The sequence below is a fragment of the Stomoxys calcitrans genome, chromosome 2 (assembly GCF_963082655.1).
Source record: "Stomoxys calcitrans chromosome 2, idStoCalc2.1, whole genome shotgun sequence".
Lineage (NCBI taxonomy): Eukaryota > Metazoa > Arthropoda > Insecta > Diptera > Muscidae > Stomoxys > Stomoxys calcitrans.
Genome location: NC_081553.1, coordinates 211636867 through 211664437, shown reverse-complemented (window position 1 = coordinate 211664437; position 27571 = coordinate 211636867). Strand labels below are relative to the sequence as shown.

General features: G+C 40.2%; 4 protein-coding genes across 5 annotated transcripts; 2 read left to right on the top strand and 2 right to left on the bottom strand.

Moving 5' to 3' along the window:
- The first annotated feature begins 517 nt into the window (after nucleotides 1-517).
- On the top strand, nucleotides 518-15559 carry LOC106089940 (dynein regulatory complex protein 11). The gene is made up of 6 exons (XM_013255939.2): nucleotides 518-1339; nucleotides 1414-1826; nucleotides 4846-4999; nucleotides 5078-5832; nucleotides 5904-6074; nucleotides 15355-15559. Exons 1-6 carry the CDS (start codon nucleotides 518-520, stop codon nucleotides 15518-15520), a joined length of 2481 nt encoding a protein of 826 aa, XP_013111393.2. The 3' UTR covers nucleotides 15521-15559.
- On the bottom strand, nucleotides 15509-19937 carry LOC106089946 (U6 snRNA phosphodiesterase 1). The gene is made up of 4 exons (XM_013255950.2): nucleotides 19768-19937; nucleotides 15995-16324; nucleotides 15767-15929; nucleotides 15509-15707 (listed from the first exon to the last, which is right to left on the bottom strand). Exons 1-4 carry the CDS (start codon nucleotides 19863-19865, stop codon nucleotides 15534-15536), a joined length of 765 nt encoding a protein of 254 aa, XP_013111404.2. The 5' UTR covers nucleotides 19866-19937; the 3' UTR covers nucleotides 15509-15533.
- Nucleotides 19938-19999: 62 nt separating this feature from the next.
- Nucleotides 20000-23717, top strand: LOC106089943 (metaxin-1 homolog). The gene is made up of 5 exons (XM_013255942.2): nucleotides 20000-20246; nucleotides 20427-20573; nucleotides 20709-20984; nucleotides 22909-23307; nucleotides 23363-23717. Exons 1-5 carry the CDS (start codon nucleotides 20166-20168, stop codon nucleotides 23438-23440), a joined length of 981 nt encoding a protein of 326 aa, XP_013111396.1. The 5' UTR covers nucleotides 20000-20165; the 3' UTR covers nucleotides 23441-23717.
- Nucleotides 23314-26179, bottom strand: LOC106089944 (methyl-CpG-binding domain protein 2). Of its 2 annotated transcripts, XM_013255943.2 has the most exons (3): nucleotides 25735-26179; nucleotides 25030-25377; nucleotides 23314-24631 (listed from the first exon to the last, which is right to left on the bottom strand). In XM_013255943.2, exons 1-3 carry the CDS (start codon nucleotides 25866-25868, stop codon nucleotides 24148-24150), a joined length of 966 nt encoding a protein of 321 aa, XP_013111397.2. In that variant the 5' UTR covers nucleotides 25869-26179; the 3' UTR covers nucleotides 23314-24147. The 2 variants fall into 2 exon arrangements, with proteins under 2 accessions (XP_013111397.2, XP_013111398.1); XM_013255944.2 differs by lacking the exon at nucleotides 25030-25377 and having other exon boundaries at nucleotides 25735-26176.
- Between the last annotated feature and the right edge of the window lie 1392 nt (nucleotides 26180-27571).

Genomic DNA, 27571 nt, shown 5'->3' with positions numbered 1-27571 from the left:
CCCGAATCGGTCCATAACCTGATATAGCTAACTGCAATAGCATATCAATTCTTATCCATTATCCTTTGATTGCCTATAAAAAGATTTCGCGCAAATAATTACACAAATGCGATCCATTGCGAGGTATATAAGATTCGGCTCGGCCGCTTTTACTTGTTTGATATCTCTCAACACGCTAGATGAGGTCAACCAAAACAAAAATCAAAACTGTGTTTTGGTTTTAAACCTATGACTTCTTGGACCAAACTTCTTAAAATTTTTCTTAGCTTACGGTTTTGGCGACCGGCAAAAATTAGCCCACTCAAATCATCACTGATAGCAGCTGGTCCTACTGCACCTGTTGTCATTACAAACGGGCCAGCTGGCTAACTTTAGTTTGTTGTTAAAAAATAAACAAACTGCCATGGTAACATATTGCAATGTCCAGAATAATACTTTAACTAAAGACTAAACAACTTCCAACAGTTCTAACCAACAAATCAAAGGCACATGACCTTGGTTTCTTACTCTCGCCCAGATGTCCAACAATTATTACAATGATTTATGGCATTTATCTCAACACGAAATCGAATTATTGGCCATTGAAGATTTCGAAAGACAGAATCAGGAAGTCGATACTACCATAGCGACACAGACTTCGGATTTAACTTGTGATGAGGCCACTCGCAAAGCTCTTGTCCAAGCCAGCACTTATGAGTTCTATCTCAAATATATATGCATTGCCAATCGTTTGGAAGAGGTACACGATAAAATGATACAACCCCAGAAGAGACAGCTGATACGAAATATTTTAAATGCCTGCTTGGGTCGCATTGTGGAACTCAAACATGATCTTGTCAATATCGATCTCATGGAATTCAGCTATAATGATGGAGTTGTGGAACGTTTGAAACTAACACCCATAGAAACTGAACTGAAGATACCACGTTACTTTCTCAGAGATAGGCGAGCGGAAATTGAACATCGCAACAAGACAATGCATGAGATTTTGGTAAAATTAGGATGGGTTGAGGAGAACCCAGTGAGAGAAAAAATCACTGAAATTGAGGCCATACGGCTCATACAAATGCATGAAAGGGCTCGTCAGGGCCGATTGAGGGCACATTTTATGAAGGAGATACGCATGCTGAAAGAGAAGGGAAAATGTGAAGAAAAAGACAAGGATCGCAATGACTCGGGACTAGTGGCGGCCTTAAAGATTCAAAAAATTTGGCGTGGTCACACAGACCGTAGAAAAACCAGGAGAAGAAAATTGGATGAAATGATATTGATAGGCATGTTGCCACCCCCAGCAACGGTGGTGAAGGCACGAGCAGAAAAGGCAAATGCCTTAAATCAGGTACTTTTACCAGATAAGAATTTAGTTAAGAAAAATCACTGAGTGTTTTGTTGTCATTGTTTAAATCGATACAGATATATGAAAGACGTTATGCTACCCAAGATGCTTTTAAGCAAAAGTTTGAAGCCACCTTGGAATTAGTACGTGAGGAAATTAGGACGAAGCATGGGGCAAATATGACCGAAGACATTGCTGATGAAATTCGTGCTTGGATAAAAGATTACTACGACAAAACTGGCAAATTGCCAGATTTTCCTTCAGAAGATCAGGGAGGCTCATTGCATATTTTCAGTAGACCTGGCACAGAAAGTGAAATGAGCAGATCATCGGCTAGATCTTCCAAGGAATCACGTAAAACAAAAGATAAATCCAAATCACCAGCTCGTAGCGGAGATCTTAATGTCAATGAAAATCAAGATGAAGATGGCAATGGCCTACAACCGGCACAGTCTGTTTGTTTGCCCGATATACGTATTGAAATTGAGCGGTGAGTTTTAATTTCTCTCATATGTAAGTATGTTAAAGATACAATGGCCACCGTGGAGCATATATATAATATTGTAAACATTAATGGATCAAAACGGCGCCCCACATATTTCATACCTTAAATTTTATCCGACTTATCCAAAATTTTGCACAATGACTTCCATTAAAACTTCAACTCTCATGTTAAGTATGGTCCAAATTGGTCTTTGATCTAATATGGGTATGATTAGGTTATAGTGGACATATTTTGTCCATTGTGTTTCGTCATCAAGGCCAGAACAATCGAACCCCAGACCCCACACTGAGGCTAAATTTAAAGCTTTATAAGGTCGTAGAGACCATTTCCAATTGCTGCTATATCAGATTATGCACCGATTTGGACAATACTTACAACGAATTTCCAACCAAATTGGATAACAATTACGGCTTTAGGGGGCTTTAGGGGGCTCTAGGTGGCAAATCGGTAGATCTGCTTATATAGGAGCTATATAAGGTTATAGAACCGTACTTGGCTAGGTTGGTAAAAGTCTTAACAGAACTCCTCGTGTAAAACGTCATCCAAATCGGAAAACAATTGCGGCTGAGGTCTTAAGAAGTAAAATCGGTATATCGGTTTATGTGGGAGCTACAGGAGATTGTAGACCAATTGTGATCACACTTACCACGGCCGCTTACAGTCATAACAAAACATTCCGTACAAAATTTCAGCCATATCGGATAAAAATAGAGGCTCAAGAAGGCAAATCGACCATAGCGCAGAGGTTAGCAAGTCCGCCTACGAAGCTGAGCGACAGGGTTCGAATCCTGGCGAGAACCCCAAAAAAATGTTTAGCGGCAGCTATTTCCTTGTAATGCTGGCAATATTTATGAGGTATTATGCCGTGTAAAAACTTCTCCCGAATGAGGTGTTGTGCTGCGGCTCGCCTTTTGGGGACGCTGCTATAAAAAGAAGGCCCCCCCGTTCATTGAGCTAAAGCTTGAATCATACAGCACTCATTGTTATGTGAGAAGTTTGTCACTGTTCCTTAATGGTATATTTATGGGAAAATTTGCAATTGACCCATTTGAAATTCCTTACGAACTACATTCATGGCGCCAAGGCATCCAAGGCGTTGAGACCCAACGGAATCTCTACATTGATGCTAAAGAATCTGGATTCACCTAGAGTCGAGTACCTCAACCTGTCTTTGAACACACTTTTAGTACCCGATGTCTGGAAGTTGCAGAGTGATCCCGCATCTATACGCTGGAAAGGAACAGGGTAAGGGCGAGTTGTACAGACCAATCTCTCTTCTCTCACCAGTAGCCAAGATGCTTGAGGGATTACCCCTACCGATCCACGTTGGAAAATTTCCATTCGCCGAACATCAGCATGGATATTGAAGACTGCATAGCACAACAACTTCTCTGCTCTGCTATCGCCTCAAAGGCCATGTGAAAGGACGGTTCTCGTAATACTGGACCTATCGAAGGCCTTCGACACCATTCCAAACTATTAGAGAACATCGTCAACACGACCCTCCAGCCAGGCCTACAACGCCGGATGGCGAACTATATGTGTGGTCGCCAGTCTTTTGTGGAATTTAGGGATAGGAAATCGAAACACCGTAGAGTGAAACTGGGTGTACCCCAAGGCGGAGTGATATCCCCTGCTCTGTTTAACCTCTGCCTATCCTCCATTCCAACCCCTCCAGACGGCATAGATATCGTATGATATGCGGATGATTGTATGATCATGGCAACATGCCACCCACCCATTGTTGACATTTGTGATAGGTTAAACGTTTACCTCTACGAATTGCCGCCTATTTCGCTGCAAGAGATTTGAAGATATCTGCCACCAAATCTTCAGTCACATTGTTCACTACAGATACGCATGAGGTGAATAATGAGCTGAATATGATAGTCGATGGTAAAATGATTCCGACCATCAAGTGTCCTAAAATACTTGGTGTTACATTTACAGCAATTCGCTTTATCGCAGTTCGCGATAAAGTAAAAGGTAGAAACAAGGTCCTCAAGTCACAAGGCAGCACTGAAAAAGAAACCTTGTTGACCACTTGCAAAGAAATTGGCCGATCTGTGGTGAGATATGCAACACCAGTCTGGTCTCGTCAGCCTTGTAACGCGCAGTGGAATAATATTCAAATCTGTCAGAATGCCGCTCTTCGAACTGTGACGGGTTGTCTTCCAATTCGTAGGTGCGAAGACATAACTACATTCTGTCTAAGCAATACCTTCTGGGCTGTTATCGGAAGGACCATCCAAATCATCATCTTGTGAATAGATATCAACCGCCCAGAAGCCTTAAGGTGAATCTACACGATCTAGATCGTGAGGTTCAGCGCTACAAAAGAGAACCTATAGATCAAGCGGGTCTGTGCGACATTCATGCAAACGAGGTGAACAGCCACCGGGTCAATGAGGTCCATTGCACCTGAAGAATCCCGGCAAACCAGCGTAGTTCTGGCTCAATTACGATACGGCAGGTTCGGCCACCTCATATCCTATAGAGCAAGGATTGATGCCAAGGTGCAGGGCGTGTGTCCCGATTGGGATCACACGACACACGTCACCTGCCCAGCCAGACCAACTCGTCTCAGACCCAAATCCCTATCTACGCACCCCACATTAGTCGCGGAGCTCCTGGATCTGGATACTCGAGAGAATCAAGCAGACGAAATATAGAATACAACACGCTGCTACAACAATAACAACCTACATCCAAAAGAAGTATGTGTGCAAAATTTCAAGCGGATACCTTTTTTCATTCGACCGCTATCGTGATTTCGACAGACGGAGGTCGAATGTCAAGACGATCAAGAATATACATTTATACTTTATGGGGTCGTAGATCCCAAACGGAATAAATTGATTTTAGTATGACCCCATCTTAGGAGAATAAAAACCTCTAAAGACCATGGCAACTGCAATACATGGTGAAGGGTTTATTAGATGCAGTCCAACTTAACTTAACAAAATAATGAAATTTCTATAAATTTTACATTTCACTTTGCTAGTTTCAATGAAATCTGGCGCGAAAAGGACGAGACTGGTAATTTACTGCAACATCAATATGATGACATGATATACGCCGAAAAATATGATGAAGTGGAAAAAGAATTTCGAAGAGTAGTCGATGATGTTATGAGACAAGAATTGGAATTACTACAGGTACATATAACTAAAACCCATAGAAATTCTTTTGCTTCTCTAATATCTAAAACGCCATCGCTTGTTTTACATTCGTAGACGGCCATAGGTAAAAAGGCAAAGAAAAACAACAAAAAGGCTCGCAGGTCGGGCAAAAAGAATAAAAAGAAAAAAGAAAAAGATTTAACACCAGATCGCACCACAGAATCGCTGTACGAAGAACTTGTAACGAATGGCATTATAAGGAAATACCCTGAAATACGTTTAAGTCATTTTCTGGGCGATAAAGCTTTGACCACGCGTTCAGGCATAAATCCTTCTCCCGGAGATATAAGACAACTTTTGATAGAATATTGTATACTGCCACTGGGTTCGGAGCAAATACACAACACTTGCCCCTTAATACGATCTGTATTGTTCACCGGGCCAAAGGGGTCAGGCAAAAAAGCATTGTTGCACGCCATCTGCACTGAAGTTGGAGCAGTTCTATTTGATCTTACTCCAGCGAATATTGTGGGTAAATATCCAGGCAAATCAGGCTTGATTATGCTTATTCACTTGGTGTTAAAAGTATCACGTCTGCTGCAGCCTGCGGTTATATTTATGGACGATGCGGAGAAACCTTTCATGAAGAAAATACCGAAAACAGATCGAACAGATCCCAAACGTCTGAAAAAAGATTTACCAAAACTAATCAGAAACATAGCACCCGAAGATCGTGTGCTCTTTATAGGTACCTCCAGTTTACCATGGGAGGCAGATCAAAAACTATTGCAACAAACCTATAATCGTTTCATATACATACCACGGCCAGACTATGGAGCTTTATCACATGCTTGGAAAACGTTATTGTGGTAAGCAAAAAAAAAAGCTATTATAAAAATATGCTCCAATATAAGGTTCCTCTTGCTATTTATACTCTCAGTGAATACTCTGGTGGTTTGTCAAATTTGGATTGCAGTGTAATGGCTAAAATATCAGATGGCTATACAATAGGATCGGTTAATGCTACTCTCAAAGAAGTTTTGACCTGCAAACGTAAGCTGCAATTACGTTCGCAACCCTTAACTCATGCGGAATTAATCAATGTATTGTGGTAAGTCTAAAAAAGAAACTAACTACACCACTACTATGGTACATGGTATTATAATTTGAATTTGTTTGTAACACCCAAAAGGAAGAGAGATAGACCCATAGATAAGTATACCGATCGATTCAGAATCACTTTCTGATTCGATTTAGCTATGTCCGTCTGTCTGTCTGTCCATGTTAATTTTTGTACAAAGTACAGGTCGCAGTTTTCATCCCATCATCTTAGAATTTGGTACAGGCATGTTTTTCGACCTAGGGATGAAACCTATTGAAATTTTAAAAAATCGGTTAAGATTTGGATATAGCTCTCATATATATGTTCGTCCGATTTGCAGTAAAAATGCAATAAAATTGTCATTTGTTAACCGATTCTCAAAAATTTGAGCAGAAAGGATTTTTTCTTGGCTCTCGGCATTACTGGTGAATTTCATGGAAATCGGTTCAGATTTAGATATACCTCCTATATATATGTTCGTCCGTTTTTGAGAAATATTGCAATAAAGTGCCCATTTGTTAACCGATTCTCTCGAAATTTGGCTGGAAGGGTTTTCTTATGACTCTCGACATGACTGGCATATTGCCCGATTTTCACTCCAAAAGCCACTGCAAGCGCATTTATTGACCAATCTTGCCAAAATTTTCCACAACGCTTTCTGTTAACTGCAAGTCCGGCCCTGTTAGTTTGGCTGTTGCTCATGCCCAAAAATTGTTTGCAAGTTATTGTTGCTGTTTTGTGCATCATCTCAATTTTACTACCTGCCTAAGAATCTAAGTTCGCATGCACTTTCACACACACGCCTACGCATGTCTGTCTGGTCGCTGTCTAGCCGCTGTCTGTTCCATTAGATTGGGGATGCACGTTAATGTATGTGTGCGTGTGTGTACATAAACCTTTTTTGTACATGAAGCCTTTTTTTATACATATAAGCAGTTGCATTTTTGGTTGCAATTGCATTTTTAGCTTTGCATATAATTACTAGTCTTTCTCGTTAGCAACAAGCAAGTCAATAAAGTGGTTCAATTCGGAACTTAAATTAGTTTGAAAGTTTGTTGTTGTGTTTTATTTTTTCGGATCAAAAAGTCTGTAAAAACTATTACAGACTCAAACATTGGTGACCCCGACGTGATCTACTTGGTGATCACTAGAAAAATATTATCAACTCGGATAATATTTGTTTTATATTCAAAAGTTGTTTGTGAAAAAGTTTAAATTGCCACGAAAAAATATGCCAGACACAGAGCCTACCAACAATACAAGTGATGGCGGAAATTCAAAAAATTTATTGCCCTACATGACAAAAATTGCATCAATGCTGAAACAGTTGGGAATGTTGAAAAAATCCCTTGCAACGGCGCAGCTTAGTGAATATGATGAGGCAGATTTGTCCGTCCGTCTTGACTATGTAGAGCAGATAGGCGCCTCATTCGAAGAGGCTCAGTCAGCATTGGAAGAGATGGTAACGGCCGAAATGGAAAGTGAAGAAAGGATGAAATTTACCGCCTTGTATTTGGATGTCAAGGCCAAATTGACTCGACAGATGAATTCCATCCGTAGATTGGAATCAAATCCCCGGTCTTCGACTGTGCGCCAATTTTCTGTTGATGGAGGTCCATTTTCTGAAAATTCATCCTCGACACGCAAAACACGCCTACCAGAGATCCAGTTGCCAAAGTTTGGTGGAGCTTATGCTGATTGGCCGAATTTCTTTTCACTGTTCTCAACAATTGTCGACAGCAGCGCAGAACTAAGTGACCTGGAAAAATTCCATCATCTGCGCTCAAGCTTAACAGGTGCCGCCTTGGACACAATTTCATCGTTGGAGCTAAACGAAAGAAATTATATGGAAGCGGTAAAATTGTTGAAGAATCGTTTTGATAATAAATTGTTAAATTTTCAGACCCATATAAAGGCCATTTTTTCGCTGAAAGCTGTGGAAGTTTCCCCAGCCATTGGTTTGCGCCAGCTTAGTGACAAATTTAATTCGCACCTGCGAGCCATGCAGACGATTGCCAGTAGAGACCAAATTGCAGATGGGCTCTTAGTATATTTAGCTGCCACTAAAATGGATAGAGATTCCCAAATTAAGTGGGAGGAGAGTCTGGCTGTGAATGAATTGCCGTCGTGGCAGTCCATGTCAAGTTTTTTAGAGCAAAGATGTCGTATGCTGGAGAACTTGGAGAATTCCGTGGTTTGTGCCGGCTCTATTCAGCAAAACAACAAAAAGCAATCATTTAAAAATCGCCACGTACATGTGGCCTCTGGAAGCTCTTCTCCTTTGTGTGCTTTTTGTGATTCAATGGACCACTACATTGTCAATTGTCCACCTTTCAGCAATCTCTCCCCATCTCTTCGTTTCAAAGAGGCAAAGCGTTTGAAATTGTGCCTCAATTGTCTTCGGAAGGGCCATGTGTTAAAAAAGTGCAATTCGGGCTCTTGCAGGCAATGCTCTTCAAAACACCACACAATGTTGCATATGGACCAAACGCCGTCAGCCCAGCCATCTGTTGTAGTGGAACCATCTATATCCCAATCAGTTCTTGTTTCGTCAGCTGATTCATCTGGAAGGTCAGCAACCACGGGTGGAACCGTCCTGTTGGCAACAGCTATTGTCCTCGCCAAAAACAAGTTTGGGAATTTTGTGCCGTGTCGAGCAATTTTGGATTCTGCATCCCAGTTGAACATGATTGCAAATCGTTTTGCAAAGACTCTTGGCTTAAATTGTAATCGAGTCTCAGCCACAGTTTACGGCATAGGTGATGGAAGTATGCTGGTTGAAAAATCTGTTGATTTGGTTGTGAAATCATGCCATAGTGATTTCACCACTTCGTTCGCTGCCATGGTGGTACCAAGCATCACTGACTACAAGCCAAAAATAAATCTCGATGCCTCCAACTGGAATATGCCCAAGAACATTCAATTAGCAGACCCTGCATTTAACAAGCCGGATCATATCGACATGTTAATTGGTGCCGAATTGTTTTTCAATCTGATGTCAGTGGGGCAAATAAAAATTGGTGTCAACCTCCCTGTTTTACAAAAAACATTATTCGGCTGGGTCGTAGCAGGTGGTAGTTTTCAGCCATGTAAATCCTGGTCACTTGCTGTGTCGTATTCCGAGCTTGAGGAAGAAGAAGAGAAGCTTTCAACCGTCGTCAAATCCTTTTGGGAAATCGAGACCAACTTTGTTTATGATGAATCCAGATCTGACAATGAACTCTACTGCGAAAATCATTTTCTAACCAACTTCGTTCGTTTGCCTTCTGGGTCATATTCTGTTCGGCTGCCGCAAATCGAAAGCAGGGGTGTCTCATCACTTGGTGGTTCATATCAGCGTGCATTACAACGTCTAATGTCTTTGGAAAGAAAGTTTCGTCGGAGTCCAGAAATAAAGGCTCAATATACAACTTTTATGCGTGAGTATGCCACATTAAGCCATATGTCGTTAATCTCGCCACAGGTACCCGAATCGAAGTACTACTTGCCACACCACTGTGTCCACAAGTTGGACAGCACATCGACCAAACTTAGAGTGGTTTTTGATGGATCGGCAAAAACCGCAACTGGGCTATCATTAAACGATATTTTGCATTCCGGCCCTACCATACAACCAAAGCTGTTCAATACCTTGGTGAGGTACAGGTTCTTTAAGGTGGCCCTTAGTGGAGACATTTGTAAAATGTACAGGTGCGTTCGAGTGTCACACCCTGACGATTACCTCCAATGCATTCTGTGGCGAGAGAACGAGGCGGATGATATCAAAACCTATAAACTGAACACAGTCACCTATGGTACAAAACCCGCTGCATTCCTGGCTATCCGTGCAATGCATCAACTTGCAATCGATGAAGAAGAGAACTTTCCACTGGGTTCCAAAGTGGTTCGACGTGACTTCTACGTAGATGACATGCTTTCTGGTGGCAATACCATAGCAGAGGTCGAAGAGATAAGGCATCAAGTAACAGCTTTGCTTAAAAAGGGCGAATTCTTGATTCGCAAGTGGTGCTCCAATGATCCAGATGCCCTACGGGATGTTCCTGCAGAAGACTGTGAAACATTGTTAAAATTTCATGACGGTACAGATGTCACCAAAACTCTTGGGCTCACTTGGGATCCCCAGAGTGATAATTTCATTTTCTCTTTTACCCCCATTGATGACTGGAAGGTGGTGACAAAGCGGTCCATTTTATCTTCGATTGCCCGCCTTTACGATCCATTGGGTTTGATTGGTCCAGTCATTACAAAGGCAAAAATGTTTATGCAGCATCTGTGGAAACTCAATCTTCAATGGGATGAAAGCTTGCCTCAATCACTACATTCATTGTGGATTGAATATATTTCGAAATTCGATCTGATGCACCGTTTCACATTTCCACGGCATGTTTCAATGGCGTCGGCATCATTGCAGATTCATGGTTTCTGCGATGCCAGCTTGGCTGCTTACGGCGCATGTGTCTATGTGAGGTCCCAATTCAACAGCGTCATTAAATCTGAACTTCTGTGCTCTAAATCGAGAGTTGCCCCATTGAAGACGCTCACTGTACCAAAACTCGAACTTTCAGCTGCATGCCTTCTAGCTGAGCTGATTGATACTGTGGTGAAATCTCTAGATTTTCATTGTGAAATCCATTGTTGGTCCGATTCGATGGTGGTGTTGTCCTGGCTTCGAGAGCTGCCATCCAACTTCAACGTTTTCGTTGCCAATCGAATTTCTCGAATTCAGTCATATGGGACTCGAATTACCTGGCACTACGTTCCAACAAAACTCAATCCAGCAGACATCTTGTCGAGAGGTGCGACACCTGGGGAGCTACTCCATTCATCACTGTGGAAAGGTGGTCCAAACTTCCTGCTGAATGAAGCATCAAACTGGCCTGATACTGCAAGTTATGTGGATGACTTACCTGAGCGTAGAAGACATGTATTGTTGACGACCTCTCTTACTGATTTGTCGATACAGTGTAAGTATCGCAATTCTTTTTTGAAAATGCAACGAATTTTTGCGTATGTTTCTAAATTTGTATATTCCAAATTGAGTGCCCATACCGAAGTATTAACCCCTGACGACATTAGAGCTGGTACTCGCCTCCTGGTTAAAAACATTCAGCTTGTACATTTTTCTGAGGAATACAAGGCGTTGAAATCAGATAAGGAAATTGCATCGTCTAGCAAGTTGTATTCGTTGGCACCTATTATTGATGAGTTTGGGTTAATTCGAGTTGGTGGGCGTCTCCAAAACTCAACCCTGGACTTTGATGCTCGTCACCCCATTATTCTGCCCAAAAAGCATCCGTTTACTGCATCAATGGTGATGCATTTTCATCACAAGCTACTTCATGCCGGAGCTCAGTGTTTGCTGGCTGCAATTCGACAGCAATTTTGGCCAATTGGAGGACGAAAGCTGATAGCTTCCATTATTTCGAAGTGTGTCCGATGTTTTAGAATGAAGCCGAAATTGCTCCAAAACGTCATGGGAAATTTGCCTTCAGACCGAGTAAGGCCAAATAGAGCCTTTCATACAACTGGAATCGATTTTTGTGGGCCATTCTTTTACAAGTCGGAGGTGAAGAGCCGCCCTCCTGTGAAATGCTATATTTGCATATTTATTTGCTTTTCAACAAAGGCAACCCATCTCGAGGTTGTCCAGGATTTATCAACACCTTCATTTTTGTGCTCGCTTCGACGCTTCGTTGCCACGAGAGGCAAACCCAAAACGATTTGGTCAGACAATGCATCAAATTTTGTGGGCGCAAAAAATGAGTTGGATGAATTAAAGCAGATGTTTTCGAGGCAATCACATCTAAATGCCATTCATGATCAATGTCTTGATGATGGCATTGATTGGAAATTTATTCCACCCAGATCCCCACATTTTGGTGGCCTCTGGGAAGCGGCTGTAAAGTCTGCTAAATTCCATTTTTATCGAGCAGTTGGCCTAAACAAACTTACTTTCGACGAGCTACGCACACTAGTCTGCCAAATTTCTGCAATCTTAAACTCTCGTCCATTGTGCCCGCTCTCCGAGGACCCTGAGGACCTAGATGTATTGACGCCTGGCCATTTTTTAGTGGGTGGTCCACTTATTTCAATACCCGAGCCGAATATGTCATGGATAAATTTCGGTCGTCTCAACAGTTGGCAAAAGGTATCGGAATTGCAACAGATTTTTTGGAGAAAGTGGAGTACGTCCTACCTAACGCTGCTACAAGAGAGATCCAAATGGCAGGCTCAAAGTGACAATATATCTGTTGGTGCCATGGTCGTAATAAAAGATGAAAATTTGCTCCACTAAAGTGGCAAATGGGACGAGTGGAGGAAACTATAAAGGGCGAAGACGGAATAGTTCGAGTGGTGAATGTTCGAACAAGTAGCGGAATCTTTAAGCGAGCCATAACCAAACTAGCCGTACTGCCGATAAGTGAATCAGTTGAAGCCCCAAGACCTTCAACGGGGGGAGGATGTTAACTGCAAGTCCGGCCCTGTTAGTTTGGCTGTTGCTCATGCCCAAAAATTGTTTGCAAGTTATTGTTGCTGTTTTGTGCATCATCTCAATTTTACTACCTGCCTAAGAATCTAAGTTCGCATGCACTTTCACACACACGCCTACGCATGTCTGTCTGGTCGCTGTCTAGCCGCTGTCTGTTCCATTAGATTGGGGATGCACGTTAATGTATGTGTGCGTGTGTGTACATAAACCTTTTTTGTACATGAAGCCTTTTTTTATACATATAAGCAGTTGCATTTTTGGTTGCAATTGCATTTTTAGCTTTGCATATAATTACTAGTCTTTCTCGTTAGCAACAAGCAAGTCAATAAAGTGGTTCAATTCGGAACTTAAATTAGTTTGAAAGTTTGTTGTTGTGTTTTATTTTTTCGGATCAAAAAGTCTGTAAAAACTATTACAGACTCAATCACTTTCCTCGATGCAAATGCAAATTTTGGCCATGAACATTCCACTAAGGAACAGGGGCAAACTTCTCACATATCAATGAGTGCAGTCCGATTCAAGTTTTTTAAGCTCAATGATAAGGGGCCTCCTTTATAGCCGAGTCCGAACGGCGTGCCACAGGGCGACACCTCTTTGGAGAGAAGTTTTACATGGCATAGTACCTCACAAATGTTGCCAGCATTAGGAGGGGAAAACCACCGCTGAAAATTTTTTCAGATGGTCTCGCCAGGATTCGAACCCAGGCGTTCAGCGTCATAGGCGGACATGCTAACCTCTGCGCTACGGTGGCCTTCCTCGATGACTACCACAATATCTGAGAAGTTTGCTCTAAATCGGTTCAGATTTAGATATAGCTCTCATATATATGTTCGTCAGGTTTTGGGTAATTTTGTTGTCATTTGTCAAACGTAAATTACAGTTTCAACATATTTGCTGGAAAAATTTGATATGTATGGTTTAATAACCCCTCTGAAAACATCCGCCGAGTCCATCAAAATTGGTTTAGAATTGGATATAGCTACCACATTGCACTGATAGGGTAGGTTTAGGGTATTACACATTCGGGACCGCCCCACTTTTGCTCTTCCGCTCAATTTTTGCTCTTTGGAAAGAGACAGCTAGTGTGACAAAGAGTCGAACTTGGTTGTTGTTGCATTCATTTCGTAAAAGTCTTTCTCGCAATGACTTCGATATAAGTACAACCTACCAGTGTACGGCCTTTGAAGACCCCACACCAAAACGGCAACTGATGATGGCCTCATTTACCAAGTGGTCGAAACGCGCCATATCTCGGTGGTTTGTGGTATTCTCTGGTTTTCATTTTGCTTTACATTAAAAAAATGTTCGACTATTGAGCTCGTCCCGAAAGAGAAATAAACACATCATGAAAAAATGATCCTCGACCTAACTGGCAAACAAATACAAATTTTAGCATGTCCACCAATGACGCTGATCGCCTGGTTTCGAATCCTGGCGAGAACATAAGAAAAAATTTTCAGCGGTGGTTATCCCCTCCTCCACGCTAGCGACATTAGTGAGGAACTATGCCATTTGAAAAAATGGTCTGGCAGCCATATAAAAACTTCCTCCCAAAGCGGTGTCGCACTGCGGCACGCCGTTTGGACTTGGCTATAAAAAGGAGGCTTAAAACTTGAGTCGGAGAGCACTCTTTAATATGTGAGAAGTTTGCCTTTTGGCAAATTTTCATTTGCACAGCCAATTTCAATTTGTTTTAGCAAAACGTCATCGTTGTTGTTGTTGTAGTAGCAGTGTGTGGTACACTGAGGCGGCCGCCCTTGCCGATGAAGGTATTCATCGGGTCAATCCGGTACATACAACCGGCTGCCATGGGATTGAAAACGTCATCGTAATTTTATTTTGTAGTTTTAACAAAACTTTTGGGTCGGTCATGGATTGCAACTCAACTCAAGTTGTGTTAGCAAGAGATAATACCTTGAAATAAAAATTAGTATAACGTTGGAAATTTTTTTCAGTTCAGTCAATATCAGCGTTTTTTGAAGATTCTTAGGTTTGGTTTGGTTAGATTAGAAGCTATTAATTAATCCGCCCCATGCCACTATGGACATACACCTACGCCAGGAATCGGCTTGTTGTGCGCTCTAAAAACTATAAAGAACCCCTAAAAGAAAATTTTAAGTTAGAAATTCCGTGCTACTTACAAAATCCTTAATTGTTTTCAATACTACTCCCCTTAGTTGGTTCATGTTTGGTATTGTGTCCCCACCTAAGTACCGCTATCTGTTAGACGCGAAAGCCGAGCAATGACAAACGAAATGCTCCAACGTTTCATCATCTTCCCCGCATGCCCTACACATGCTATCACTTGCCGCACCGATTTTACATCAGCTACTTAGAAAATTGTCCACCGTAGCGCAGAGGTTAGCATGTCCGCCTATGACGCTGAACGCCTGGGTTCGAATCCTGGCAAGACCATCAGAAAAACTTTTCAACGGTGGTTTTCCCCTCCTAATGCTGGCAACATATGTGAGGTACTATGCCATGTAAAACTTCTCTCGAAAAAGGCGTCGCACTGCGGCACGCCGTTCGGACTCGGCTATAAAAAGGAGGCCCCTTATCATTGAGCTTAAAACTTGAATCGGACTGCACTCATTGATATGTGAGAAGTTTGCCCCTGTTCCTTAGTGGGCAAAATTTGCAATTTTACTTCGAAAATTGTAAAAAAGTATGCAATAAAGAAATTGAAGTTTTTATAAGTTTGCCCGTTGGCAACGCAACTGAGGTTGGGTTGCTAACCATAATCGACCCCCATAATTCCCACTGCAACAATAAAACCATTAAAACATTAATTATTTATAGCACCAGGGATCCCGTCTATCGAGAAGAAGAGGAGGCCTTTGAGTCTTGGTGGACCAAGACACCATTGGGACGTAGACGACAAAAACTACTAGAAATGGAGGAAGAAGCCCGTCTAGAAGAACAAGCGCAAGCAGCTAAACAAGGCAATGGAAAGAAAAAAGTCTAAAAAAGTATTTTTATTATTTAAGTTGAAAAGAGAATTCTTTGAAACCACTTTTGCAATAAATTTTATCGATTCTTAACTCAATAGGAAAATGATCTTTTAAAATTGCCATTAGTTCGGCTAATCTCTCATTCATCCCATTGGCGTGATCGCCAACACACCATAATATGCTTATATGAAATGATGGATCCTGAAATAAACAAAAGCAATTGAGAACAATACAAGTTTTAGAGCAAATGCAACCCAAACCTCATAAAATTCCGGCAGTTTAAAATTCAGCATTACATTGTCGACTTTATGTAAAATATCGAACATCTGCTTTAAATGTATGTCATCAACTTTAACAGCTAAAAAAGTTCGAGTGCGTTCAGCATTTGTGTAAACCTTCAGTTTATTGAGCGAGACTGTTAAACTGGAAGGTAAATGTTAAACATTATACTTTTAAGGGTGGAACAATACTGCCAATTCGATAATTACCTGGATATAGGTGTAATAATCTCTTCCAGACTTTTTACAAACGACTCTATGAAATGATATTGTAAAACCACAGTCTTACTAAGACTTATATGCAGATCTGGGGTCGATTTTATATCATAGATATCCTTAAAATGTGTCAGGCATACATCCTGTACATCTTCCAAAATATAAAGGGGCACACCAATAAACACATATGTGGCCCAATTGCCACGTTCATGTTTAAAACTTCGTATACGTCCTTGATGAAGTGACGAATCATCCGCCAAGGGATCTTCGCAAGAGTACAATTTTCGTTTTCCAAGTAAGGTGGTGGCTTTTGGCAAAATAGATCTGTGTAGATAGCAATCGGAATTTTAAGGAAGTAAGAACGATGAAAGAAGACATTTTCGACTTTACATCAATAGGGATATAACTGTAAGATTATATACTTTAATAATCCTTTAATTTCTAAGATATCGGTTCACTAAGCATATAAAAATGTGCTAAGTTCAGCCAGGCCGAATTTTATATACCCTCCACCAGGGATGACATATATCAAGTTCTTTATACAGTTTCTCAATCGGAAGTCTTGCAATAACATGAATTGCTTTTTGTCAATGTGTAAGAAGTCAAATCAAGAAATAAATAGGTTTATATGGGAACTAAATCAGATTATAGACCGATTCAGACATTGGCACGTATGTTGGAGATGTTATTGTGGCTGTAACAGTGTGTTGTGTTCTATCTTTTGTCTGCTTTGTTCTGTTGAATAATCAGACCCAGGAACTCTGCGGCTAAGCTAGGGTGTGTTCAGAGGGATCTGGATCTGAGTCGACTGGGCCTGGCTGAGCAATTAAACAATGTGGTATGTGCCGTATGGTCACAATCGGGATCCACATCCTGCACTTAAGCATCAATCCTTGCTCGGTAAGAGTTTAGATGGCTGCATCTGTCGGTTGAGCCAGCAAACCAGAGTTGTAATTGAGCCAGAACAACTCTGGTTTGCCGGTGGAGTCAATTTTCTCAGGTGCGAAGGGTTTGGGTCGTTCTCCAAGGACTAGATTCATAGGGTATGCCGCTTGATCTAGAGTTTCTCTCTCGCTATAGATCGTGAAGATCCACCTTGAGGCTTCTGGGCGGAAGATACCTTTTCACAAAATGATGATTTGAATGGTCCCTTCGTTAACAGCCCAGAAGAAATTACTTAGTCAGCATGTAGTTATGGGTTCACACGGGCAGGATCTTTGTTTCTAATGGAGATGGTCCTCGTGAGAACTGAGGAAACAGCCCGTCCCATTCAAAGAGCGGCATTCTGACAAATCTGAATATTATTCCATTGCGTGTGACATAGCTGACGAGACGAGGCGCCAATAACTCGCCTTGTCATATCGAGCATCATAGGCAGTCAGTATTTGTGCAAGAGCCGGTGCCGCCCGACCTCTCACTGAGACTCTCCGCTCGATACCGCTGATTGTCCGCGACTGCCATAGCAACTACTCCGTATGGAGCATTCCACTATTCGCAACCTGTGGACGCGCCCGGTAACTCGCAGATAAGCTTCTCGTGACAGCAATGAACACCATACAGATTGGACCTCATTGTTCCAGCCTGTGTGGTGTTCACAGCTATCCCATGCTGAGTGTTGCTGCTGCTGTAGCAGTGTGTGTACTCTAAGGCGACAGTCCTCGCCGATGAAGGACTCCAACGGGTCAATCCGGTACGTACAACCGACTGTCATGGGATTAAGGGTTTCTTTGTCAGCACTTTTGTCAAGTGCCGCCGGCAAGTAACTTGAGGGCCTTGTTTCTTTTTCTGGGCTTATTGCAAATTGTAGTGGTATATAAGAAGAATGTGTTAGAGCTGTCAATTGTGATACCAAGTACTTTGTGATGCTTGATGGTCAGATTCGTTACTCCATCGACTATCACATTCAGCTGTTTACCCACCATCATCATATGTGTGTATGTAGTGAACAATGTGGCTGAAGATTTGGTGGCAGATATCTTAAGATCCCTTGTTGCGAAATATGCGGCAAGTTCATAGAAATAGACGTTTAACCTATCGCATATGTCAACAATGGGTGGGGGTTTTATGCCATAATCGTAAAATTCCCTGCATTTGAAACGATCTCTTTGGCGTCTGGAGAGGGTGGAATAGAGGATAGGTAGAGATTACAAAGTGGCGGAGATATCACCCCCCTTGGTGAACTCTCTTTTTGACTCTACGGTATTTCAAATTCTTATCCCTAAATTCCACAAATGACTGGCGATCACAGATAATTCGTGACCCAACATTTCAGGCCTGGATGCACGAGGTGTTGGCGATATCCTCAATATCAGTGTAAAGATTCCGCGTTTGTTAGATGATGAGTATTATGGGAAGGTGCTCTGATCCCAAAGAAATTACGGCTTGACATGATACATCACTCAGGAGTTCAGGAGATACATTGGAAATAACTGGGGAGCTGCTGCAACTCCTTGTAATACTGGGGGGACATTCTCATCACGTGCAAAATGTGAAGCCTTCAATATGCTCTACCAAAGGTATGGCCGCTGGTCGTTACCTAGGAGAGAATTCCAAGAAACGCGCGTATTAAAGTCTCCTAAAACCAGGCGATATTGGTCATTACTGCATGGAATGGTGGTTGTTGTAGCAGTATGTTGTACACGGAGGCGGAAGCCCTTTCCGATGATGGACTCCATCGGGTCAATCCGTTACGTACAACCAGCTGCCATCGAATTGGCATGGAATGATGTATCACGAAGGCCAATCCCCCACCTACTTATGACCAAAGGATTCTTCACAAAATTTTAGTTCTATATCTTAATTTTTAGAGATTGTAGCGTTATTACCACGGACAGACATCACAGGATAACTACAAGTCTCGGCACACGTTTTGAAACACTAAAATCCGATTTGTGTTGTGTTCATCAGCATCATGAGAAGCTCAGCTGAGAGTTACCGGGAGCGTCCCCATGGAGATAGTGGAATGCTCCGTATACAGAGTAACTGCAACTACAGTCGTGGACAATCGGCGATTTCGAGTGGAGAGTCTCAATGAAAGTCCGGGCGGCACGGGCTCTCACTAAAATACTAAGAACCTGTTATACTCGATATGAGAAGGAGATTTTTTTGCTTGTTTAAATTACTAATGACCATAACGTCCCAGCATCGATCGGTTCTATAAAGAGGAACCAGCTTACTAATCTTTGGAACTTGACAAGGATCGCTACCCCCACATAAAATATGTGGAAACACAATAACCAAGGGCAGACAAACAAAAATGTTTAGATAAATCTTGAATTATACGTAGAAAAAAAAGAGTACATATTTAGATGTAATGCAGTTGGAATTACAAAACTGCCAACCTCTTATCCTATGTTGGTGAGTATAAAAATACATCCAAATATACAACTAAGTTAGTTTAGGTTACTAAGTTACTGTGGGGAACTATTTTCTCGCATTAAAAAATGCTGGTCGATTCAAGTTTTAGTTCAATAAAAGAGGATCTCTTTAATAGCCGGATTTTAGAACCTATAGCTATATGTTCATCCCTTAATTGTTCCATTATATTAACATATATATGTATGTCGTGAGGTCACTGGTTAAAAGCAAAAGGCGGAACACCAAAGTTAGCATTTACAAAAATGTATGAATTTTAAACAGTAGATATATAATTTTTCCCTCCAAATTTCGTTCCACCCTTTTCTATATGAAAGCCTATGTTTATAATTTGTATGCACACAAAACACTATGCAGTTATACCGGCAAATGATATAAAGAAATGCACTTACGTTTGTGTTTCCAAATTAGTTTCCATTTTCTGACGCATTGAACTTTTTTTATCATCCTCAGTTTCGGAATCGGAAGAGCTGCTATAATCTACCAACATTTTTCAATATTTATTTGCTGTTCGAACCCAACACAAATGAAAGCGCAACACCTACTAGTACACACAACAGCTGATGACGGCCGCATTGATTTCCTTTGCTTAAAAAGAAGAAGCATTTATTTTGACATAAAATCCATGGTCATAACCTCACATACATTGAGGGGTAAAATCTCAGTTGATAACAAAAAATTCACAAAATTAAGTGTAATCTAGACCTGTGGTTTTTTTTGTGTAAACAAGGAATAAATATAAATGTTTTTACAAAAGAAGCACATTTTTAATTGAAAACAATAAAGGAATATGAAATTAGGTGCTGTTTTATATGTATATAAAGGGGAATTTGGCCTGCCTTCAATAGATTTCGAATGTTGTCGAGTTTTGGTATGTGCTACTGAATAACATGAATTTTCGTTAAAGTTGCATCATGCCTCATCATCCATCCTTTAGTTAATTTAACATAACACATAAGATAAAAGTTTGTTTCAGGGCATGATTTCATTCACTCGATTATAACGTTAAATTTATTATTTTTTTTATTTCATATTTTCTTTTGCAAATTAGTGTTTGATCAAATTCACCCGTTGCCCTGTGGAAATTGAAACCAATTCAAACCCCTTACGCTCTGGAGCCGGCAAATTACCGTATCTACAAATTGGCGATGAGAAATTTGTAGGATATCGACAAATAAAGAAGTTACTAGACAGAGAGGTGAGTCGTCGGCATGTGGCCTATACACAGACAACCATATATAGATATCATCGAATATTGCGCTCATTGCATTATGTCGTATCTCGTACAATGAACTGTTTACAATTATTTTTGTCTTTTTTCTCCTCCTTATAGGGTTATCCCATAGATCATGAATTGCGACTGAAAGATCGTCACCTATCAGAATGTTTTGCTAATTGGGTATTTACAAATCTACATGTTTATTACCACTATTATCTGTATGGAGAACCAAACAATTTCGACGTCACTCGAGCGTTATACGCAAAACGAACTCCATTTCCATTTAATTTTTACTACCCATCAACATACCAAAAGGATGCCCACGATATTATATCCGTAATGGGTGGCTTTGATTTAGATGACAAATTGGAACACCATAATGTAGATTATGTAAGTTATATTCCTTAAAGTTTCAAACTAAGATAATTCTATATTAAGCATAACATGGCAGTTAGACGGGACAGCCTGTCTAATTGTCTTATGGGATATTGTCGTGCGAAGCCACTGTGGTTGCAACCACCCCATAATTTCACCAATAGTGCATCTTCCAGTGTGCAAAATTTGTTGTTGTAGCAGTACACTGAGGTGACAGTCCTTGCTGATGAAGGACTCCATCGGGACAATACGGTACGTACAACGTTGTTGTTGTAGCCCCATTTTCATGCCGAGGTAGCGATCATCGTCAAGCTCCTGTAGGGAAGCAAATTCGTTCTGGTCCAAATCCGATCGCCTCGGGAATGGTTTGGCCATTGGTTATTTAAAGGCGCCAATAAATCATCTTGTCGTATCGAGCATTTTAGGAACTCAGTATTTGTGCAAGAGCCGTTGCCGCACGTCCTTTCACTGAGACTCCGCTCGATATCGCTGTTTGTTCGCGAGTGCCGTTACAATTACTCCATATGGAGCATTCCTCTATCCGCCACGTGTGCAAGGTAGCTCGCACCTAAGCTTCTCGTGAGAGCAATGAACACCACACAGATGGGACCTCAGTGTTTCACAGTTATCCCTCGCCGGGAAAGAGAATTGTGAAGAGCTTTGTTGAATAAAAACGCTATTCCGATATTTTAACGTTCATTTTACTAAGAAAGTCCGTTATTTCTAAAAATTCAGCTTCTTGTAGCAGTGTGTTAAACACTGAGGAGGCAGCCCTTGCTGATGAAGAAATCCATCGGGTCAATCCGGTACGTACAACCGGCTGCCATGGGATTTATTCTTGATCTTCATGACATATTAAGTCCATCTAGCCATGTCCGTCCGCCTGTCTGTCGAAGCATGCTAACTTTCAAAGGAGTTAAGCAAAGCGCTTGAAATTTTGAACAAATAATTTTATTAGTGTAGGTCGGTTGGGATATAGCTGCCATATAAACCAAACTTGGGTCTTGACTTCTTAAGCCTCTAGGGGGCACAATTCTTTTCCGATTTCAGCGAAATTTTGCAAGTGGTCCTCTGGTATCATTTCTATAAATTGCGCTAAATATGGTTCAAACCGGTTCATAACCTGATATAGCTGCCATATAAACCGATCTTAGGTCTTGACATCTTCAGTTTTTGGAGGGCGCAATTCTCATCCGATTTGGCTGTAATTTGGCGCAAATGTGTTTTAGTATCACTTCCAACTATGGTTCAATTCGGTTCATAACCTGGTATAGCTGCCATATAAACCGATCTTGGGTCTTGACTTCTTGAGTCGCTAGACTGCGCAATTTTCATCCGATTCGGCTGAAATTTAGCGTGAGGTGTTTTGTTTTGACTTCCAACAACTGTGCTTAGTATGGCGCAGATCGGTGCATATCCTGATATAGCTACTACATAAACCGATCTGGGATTTTGATTTCTTGAGTCTCTAGAGGGCGCATTTCTCATCCGATTTGGTAGAAATTTTGTACACCGGCTTCTCCCATGACCTTCAACATACGTGTCCAATACAGCTTGATACAGCTTGCATATAAACCGATCACCCGATTTTGCTCCTTGAGCCTCTACATGCGCAATTCTCATACTAATGGACTGAAATATTACACAATGACCTCTACAATGTCCAGCATTTATTTCATTTATGGTCCGAATCGTACTGTAACTTGATATAGCTCCAATAGCATAAAAGTTCTTATTCACTATTCTTTGTTTGCCTAAAAAGAGATACCGCGCAAAGAACTCGACAAATGCAATCCGTGGTGGAGGGCATATAAGATTCGGCCCGGCCGAACTTGGCACACTCTTACTTGTTTTTATTAAAAAATTATTTGGCTTATATCTCGTACCAACTATCCCTTGCCTATATCGATGTCAATGTACATTATTTTTCTATTTTCAGATAACAAACAATGCAAAAAAATGTATAAATGTTCTCTCAAAACGTTTGGGCAGGAATATGTGGTTCTTTGGAGACCATTACAGCGAATTTGATGCCATCGTATTTTCATATTTATCAATACTTTTTAAAATCAATCTACCCACTAATCCCATTCAAAATCATATAAAAGGCTGTCCAAATTTGGTAAATTTCATAAATCGGATATCGAGGGATATCTTTAAACGAGAAGCATTCAATTCTATAAACACCAGCAAAGACAATGCATCACCTAACGATCCCATGTTGACGGCAACAGAACGCAAGTTCCTAGAGTCTGAGAAGAAAACAAAAATACTGGCGGGTATAGGCGCTGTTTTGGCCATGGGTACATTTGCAGCACTGAAAATATTTTACAAAAAGGTAAACTTGTTGGGCTATACAGAAACTTTATTGTAATTTATTTTTGTTCGTTTAGTTTTCCAGTTCAAATGATTACTACGATGGCCCCATACAATATGATGACGATGATATAGATGAAGAAGATATGGACTAAACAAGCAAATCCGTCTTAAAAAAATAAACTGCCTTCATTTTTTATATGTGGCGTGTTTTATCATTAGAAATCCTGTTACTATTATAATTTAAAAATGTTTTTTTTTTTTTTTTTTGTATGAGGGAAAATTGCATTTATTGAAAATGAAGTGGGGGACAAGTAAAACTAGTCCACACTCAGGAATGAGGAGTTGTTGAGTCGCGCAATGTTGTTTTTGAAGTGATAGGTATAGTTAGTTGTGCTTTTGTTATATTATACATACAACTTATATCACAATTTTTCTTTTTTCTTCAAAAAAAGACAGAAAACATAACCACATTTTTTTGGTTTAAATTAAGCCTTAATTATTAAATTTGTTTTATGCTGTTCTTGAAATGTTGGTTTCTAAAACTTTTTTTTTAATTGTTTGCCATAGCAAAATCGAATCCAATTATATAAATTTAGCAATACGAAAGAGGAAATTACTTTACTTTCCCCATACAAAAGATGATTTCAATAAAAAATGTTACTTAACGAAAATTAAACTATGTTTCATTGAAATTTTTTGCCACAGGAAAAACTTATTCATTTAAGAACGAAAGAGCAAATTACTTTACTTGCCCAATACAAAGGTGATTTCAATATAAAAAATGTAACTTAAAACGAAAATGAAACTATTTGTAATTTAATATTTAAACTATAAGTAGGCATTTTATCCAAAAGTCATTTCAAGCCTTTAAAGCTTCCTGTAACTTTCTTCGTGCCATTGTCACCCGATCCTCTTGTCGACGTATATCATCCTCTGAAATAAGTATACCCTGCATAAGAGGTTGGTCAGGATTAATAAAAGCTGCTGCGTTTTTTTGAAAATCAGTCTTTGCGGCAGTTTGTCCAGTCACAGGTGTATTAAGCACGTGCAAGGCTGTAGCCAACGATTGCATTACCGTCTGTTCGTGAATGTTTGGCCCCAGAGGTTTAAGACTTTTAGGAAGAACAATATCATCGAATTGTTCGCCGGTGGCATGACATGCACGCATGTTTTCTAAGCGTTTTTCCCAAAACAACTGTTTTGGTTTGTCTTGGGCACCATGTTTCGCGTCATGTTTCACCTTATTTCCCTCATGATTGCGTATCACTGTGACAGGTTGTTTGAAGATGGATGCTGTTTGTCGTATTGGTGGCACCAATGATACATCTGTCCTCATTGCTCGGCTATTAATAATGATAATGGAAGTTATTAGAAAAAAAACCATAAAAATATTCGAAATATTAAGTTAATTATTACAAACACAGCGACTTAAATTTGTATTAATACATAATGTTGCAAAGACTTAATAAACTGCATAGATTTTTTATAGCCAATTTGTGTGTCTTTGCATCATTGTATCAATAAAAGAGAACACATCATGCAACTTGTAAACGAAAAAGTGCAAAAACAAAAATATGGGCTAACCGTTAAAAAGAACAGAAATGCCAATATATTTTTTTAACATAAATGAAGATAAGTTATCGTTTTTTGTAAATGGTATGTATTTCTTCAACACTAATATGATGATTTTGTTTTTTCTTTATTGGCATGCAACACAATTAGCCTCTAGGCTCCTTTCTACCTGAATTCTAAATGTTGTTGTTGCTTGGTATTAGATGCGGAGACATTCGACGAAGACGACGACGATGACGTCGTTGTACCAGAACTTAAAACGTTGTGTTTACGCTTTAATGAGTTTCCGGTTTGCGGTACTATAGTAATACTGCTGCCACCACCACTACCACTACTACCAGAGGTGCTTGCACTAGCACCCGTTCCGGATCCTGGCAAACAACGATATAAAGATATTGACGGTGCTGGTAAATGCAGTATAAACTTTCCCTTTTGAAAATCAAAACTGCTTAGATCTATGGCATCTCCCAAATGTCGAGCTAATTGAGGCTTACTATCAATACGTTTTCCAGTAGGACTGAGGGGTAGGGGAATCAAAAAAGGTGGTAAGTTGTACATGATGATTTATTTGTACAAAAGGGTGAATGAAGGCTTTTGGTGGGTGTGTTTGTATGTGTAATTATGAGGAATTATTGTTTGGTTTTTAATGCGTGACGTGCTTTCTGATATTTACTCGTAAATTGACCCTATTGCAACTGTTACATTATAGCCCAGTAACTCAAAATTGTAAGTTTTCTGTAGCTGCGAAGCTACAGTCTTAGACATATGATTGACCTATTTGATAAAGCGATTAAGGTGTTCAAAATCACAAAATTTGGAGTTACTACACTTTATGCTGTTGCAATTTAAGGTATATAACTTTTTTATCTCTTACCTGTAGTAGTAGACATCAACTTTTCCAGCTGAGATTCCAGATTTTCGCAAGACTTCTTCTCTTTGCCATCCTTTGGGTAGAGCATTGCAATCTATTCTCTTACGCTCTATAGATATATTCGAGTTCATTTGCATTGCTGATTTTCATAAAACTTAAGCAAGATTTCTATGTTGCCTCCCAATACACAATGTTCCTTGAAGTCCTTCGTCGATATGTACACCTTACAATTTCTTATGGAGAAGTAATATTTAATGCGGTCAGGCCAAAACAATTTCGTTTGATTGTTGGACAATTTATTAAGAAACTTTTACTACAAATTGAGCAGTAATTGTTAATTAGATTCCCGATTCGCCTCAAATTTTAACTCATTTTATTGGTTTGTTTGGGTTTTTTCTTGCAAGCTCAGGGATATCCATTACAGAGAATGCCAGAGGCCACTACCTAAAAAAATTACATTTGTCGACGGATTTGGTTATAGATTTGAATAAAATCGCAGCGTCGTCACGCTGCAACACCTTAGTTTTGGCTTTAAATCTTAGTACTGAATTCGATTTTCACACGAACAACTGTCAAAAGCTCTATAAAAAATGGTGACGAAGATAATGTGCACAAATTCCGTACAAGTGGTACTGAGTTCTAAATCCTCTTTACAGTGCTCTTTAAATCCGAATTTAATGGCTCTCATCTGTTTTCCCTTTATAAAATCAGTTGATGAGAGCCTTAAATCCGAATTTAATGAGCAATGTCAAGGTGGATTTGAAAAGGTGCTCTCATGAGAGCAGCTGTTAACAGTCGACAAAGCTAGACAGTTTTGCATTCTCTTTGTTGTGATCTTCTTTCTCGCAAATTTTCTCTGCTAATGCACGCACGCGTATACACACACACAATTCTTTGTGCGTGTAGGCAAAACGTCGGTCGGCTTGATGAGAAGATTGCACCATATCATGACATAATTACCAGGTAGTGTACCGTAAACAGCTAAATACAATTTTTTCTCTGTCAACGAGTTTTGGTTGTGTGTGTATTAAAGTTAAAAACCATGCCACACACAAACAACGAAAAATGGCGCGAACTAGTAACATACACAAAATCAGAGTTGCACTAATCACTGATTTTGACAGATAGTGAACTCAATATTTTGTTGTTGGGCAACTGCCACTACCTGGACATGAATATATCTTGCACCATATGATTTGTGTTTGTTGTACAAATGAGATCACCTTTAATTGTTTCGCCATGGAGAAGTGTAAACGGGGTTTTAGGAGCAAAAGTAGCGACATGTCGCTGCATCAGGATAAATTTCGTGAGCATTTAATTACAGTTGTAATGGGCCGAATCAACTCTGCTTCCATACTATTGCCTTTGTTGTGTGTTGTTGTTTGACTTGTGTTCTGACCATGGTGAGACAATTAAAGGTGGTCTCATTTGTACAGCAACAACAAATCATATGGTGCAATCCGTCACCAAGATGTTATTTCAAAAATGACATTGTTCTCAACACAACTAAAGAAACGAGTGAAAGAAAAAAAAAACAAAGAGAACGTGCAAAAAGATGGGGGGTTTGCTTCGAATTTAAGCAGAGAACTGACATCTTAATACCGTCAAACTGACCGTCTGTTTTCAGCTGTTCGCGTGAGATCACCTTTATTAATCCACCTGGTGTTCTGACAAAGAAGAGTCCGTCGGATTTCACTACTAGGCTTAAGCCTACGATACGATTCCTCATTTTTAAGCTTCTATCACAATCGCAACCCTTTCGATTATATCGAGCTCTAATTTCATGGAAGATACATGTAGACACTTGTATGCAAAAAAAGTATAATACATATGAGAATAC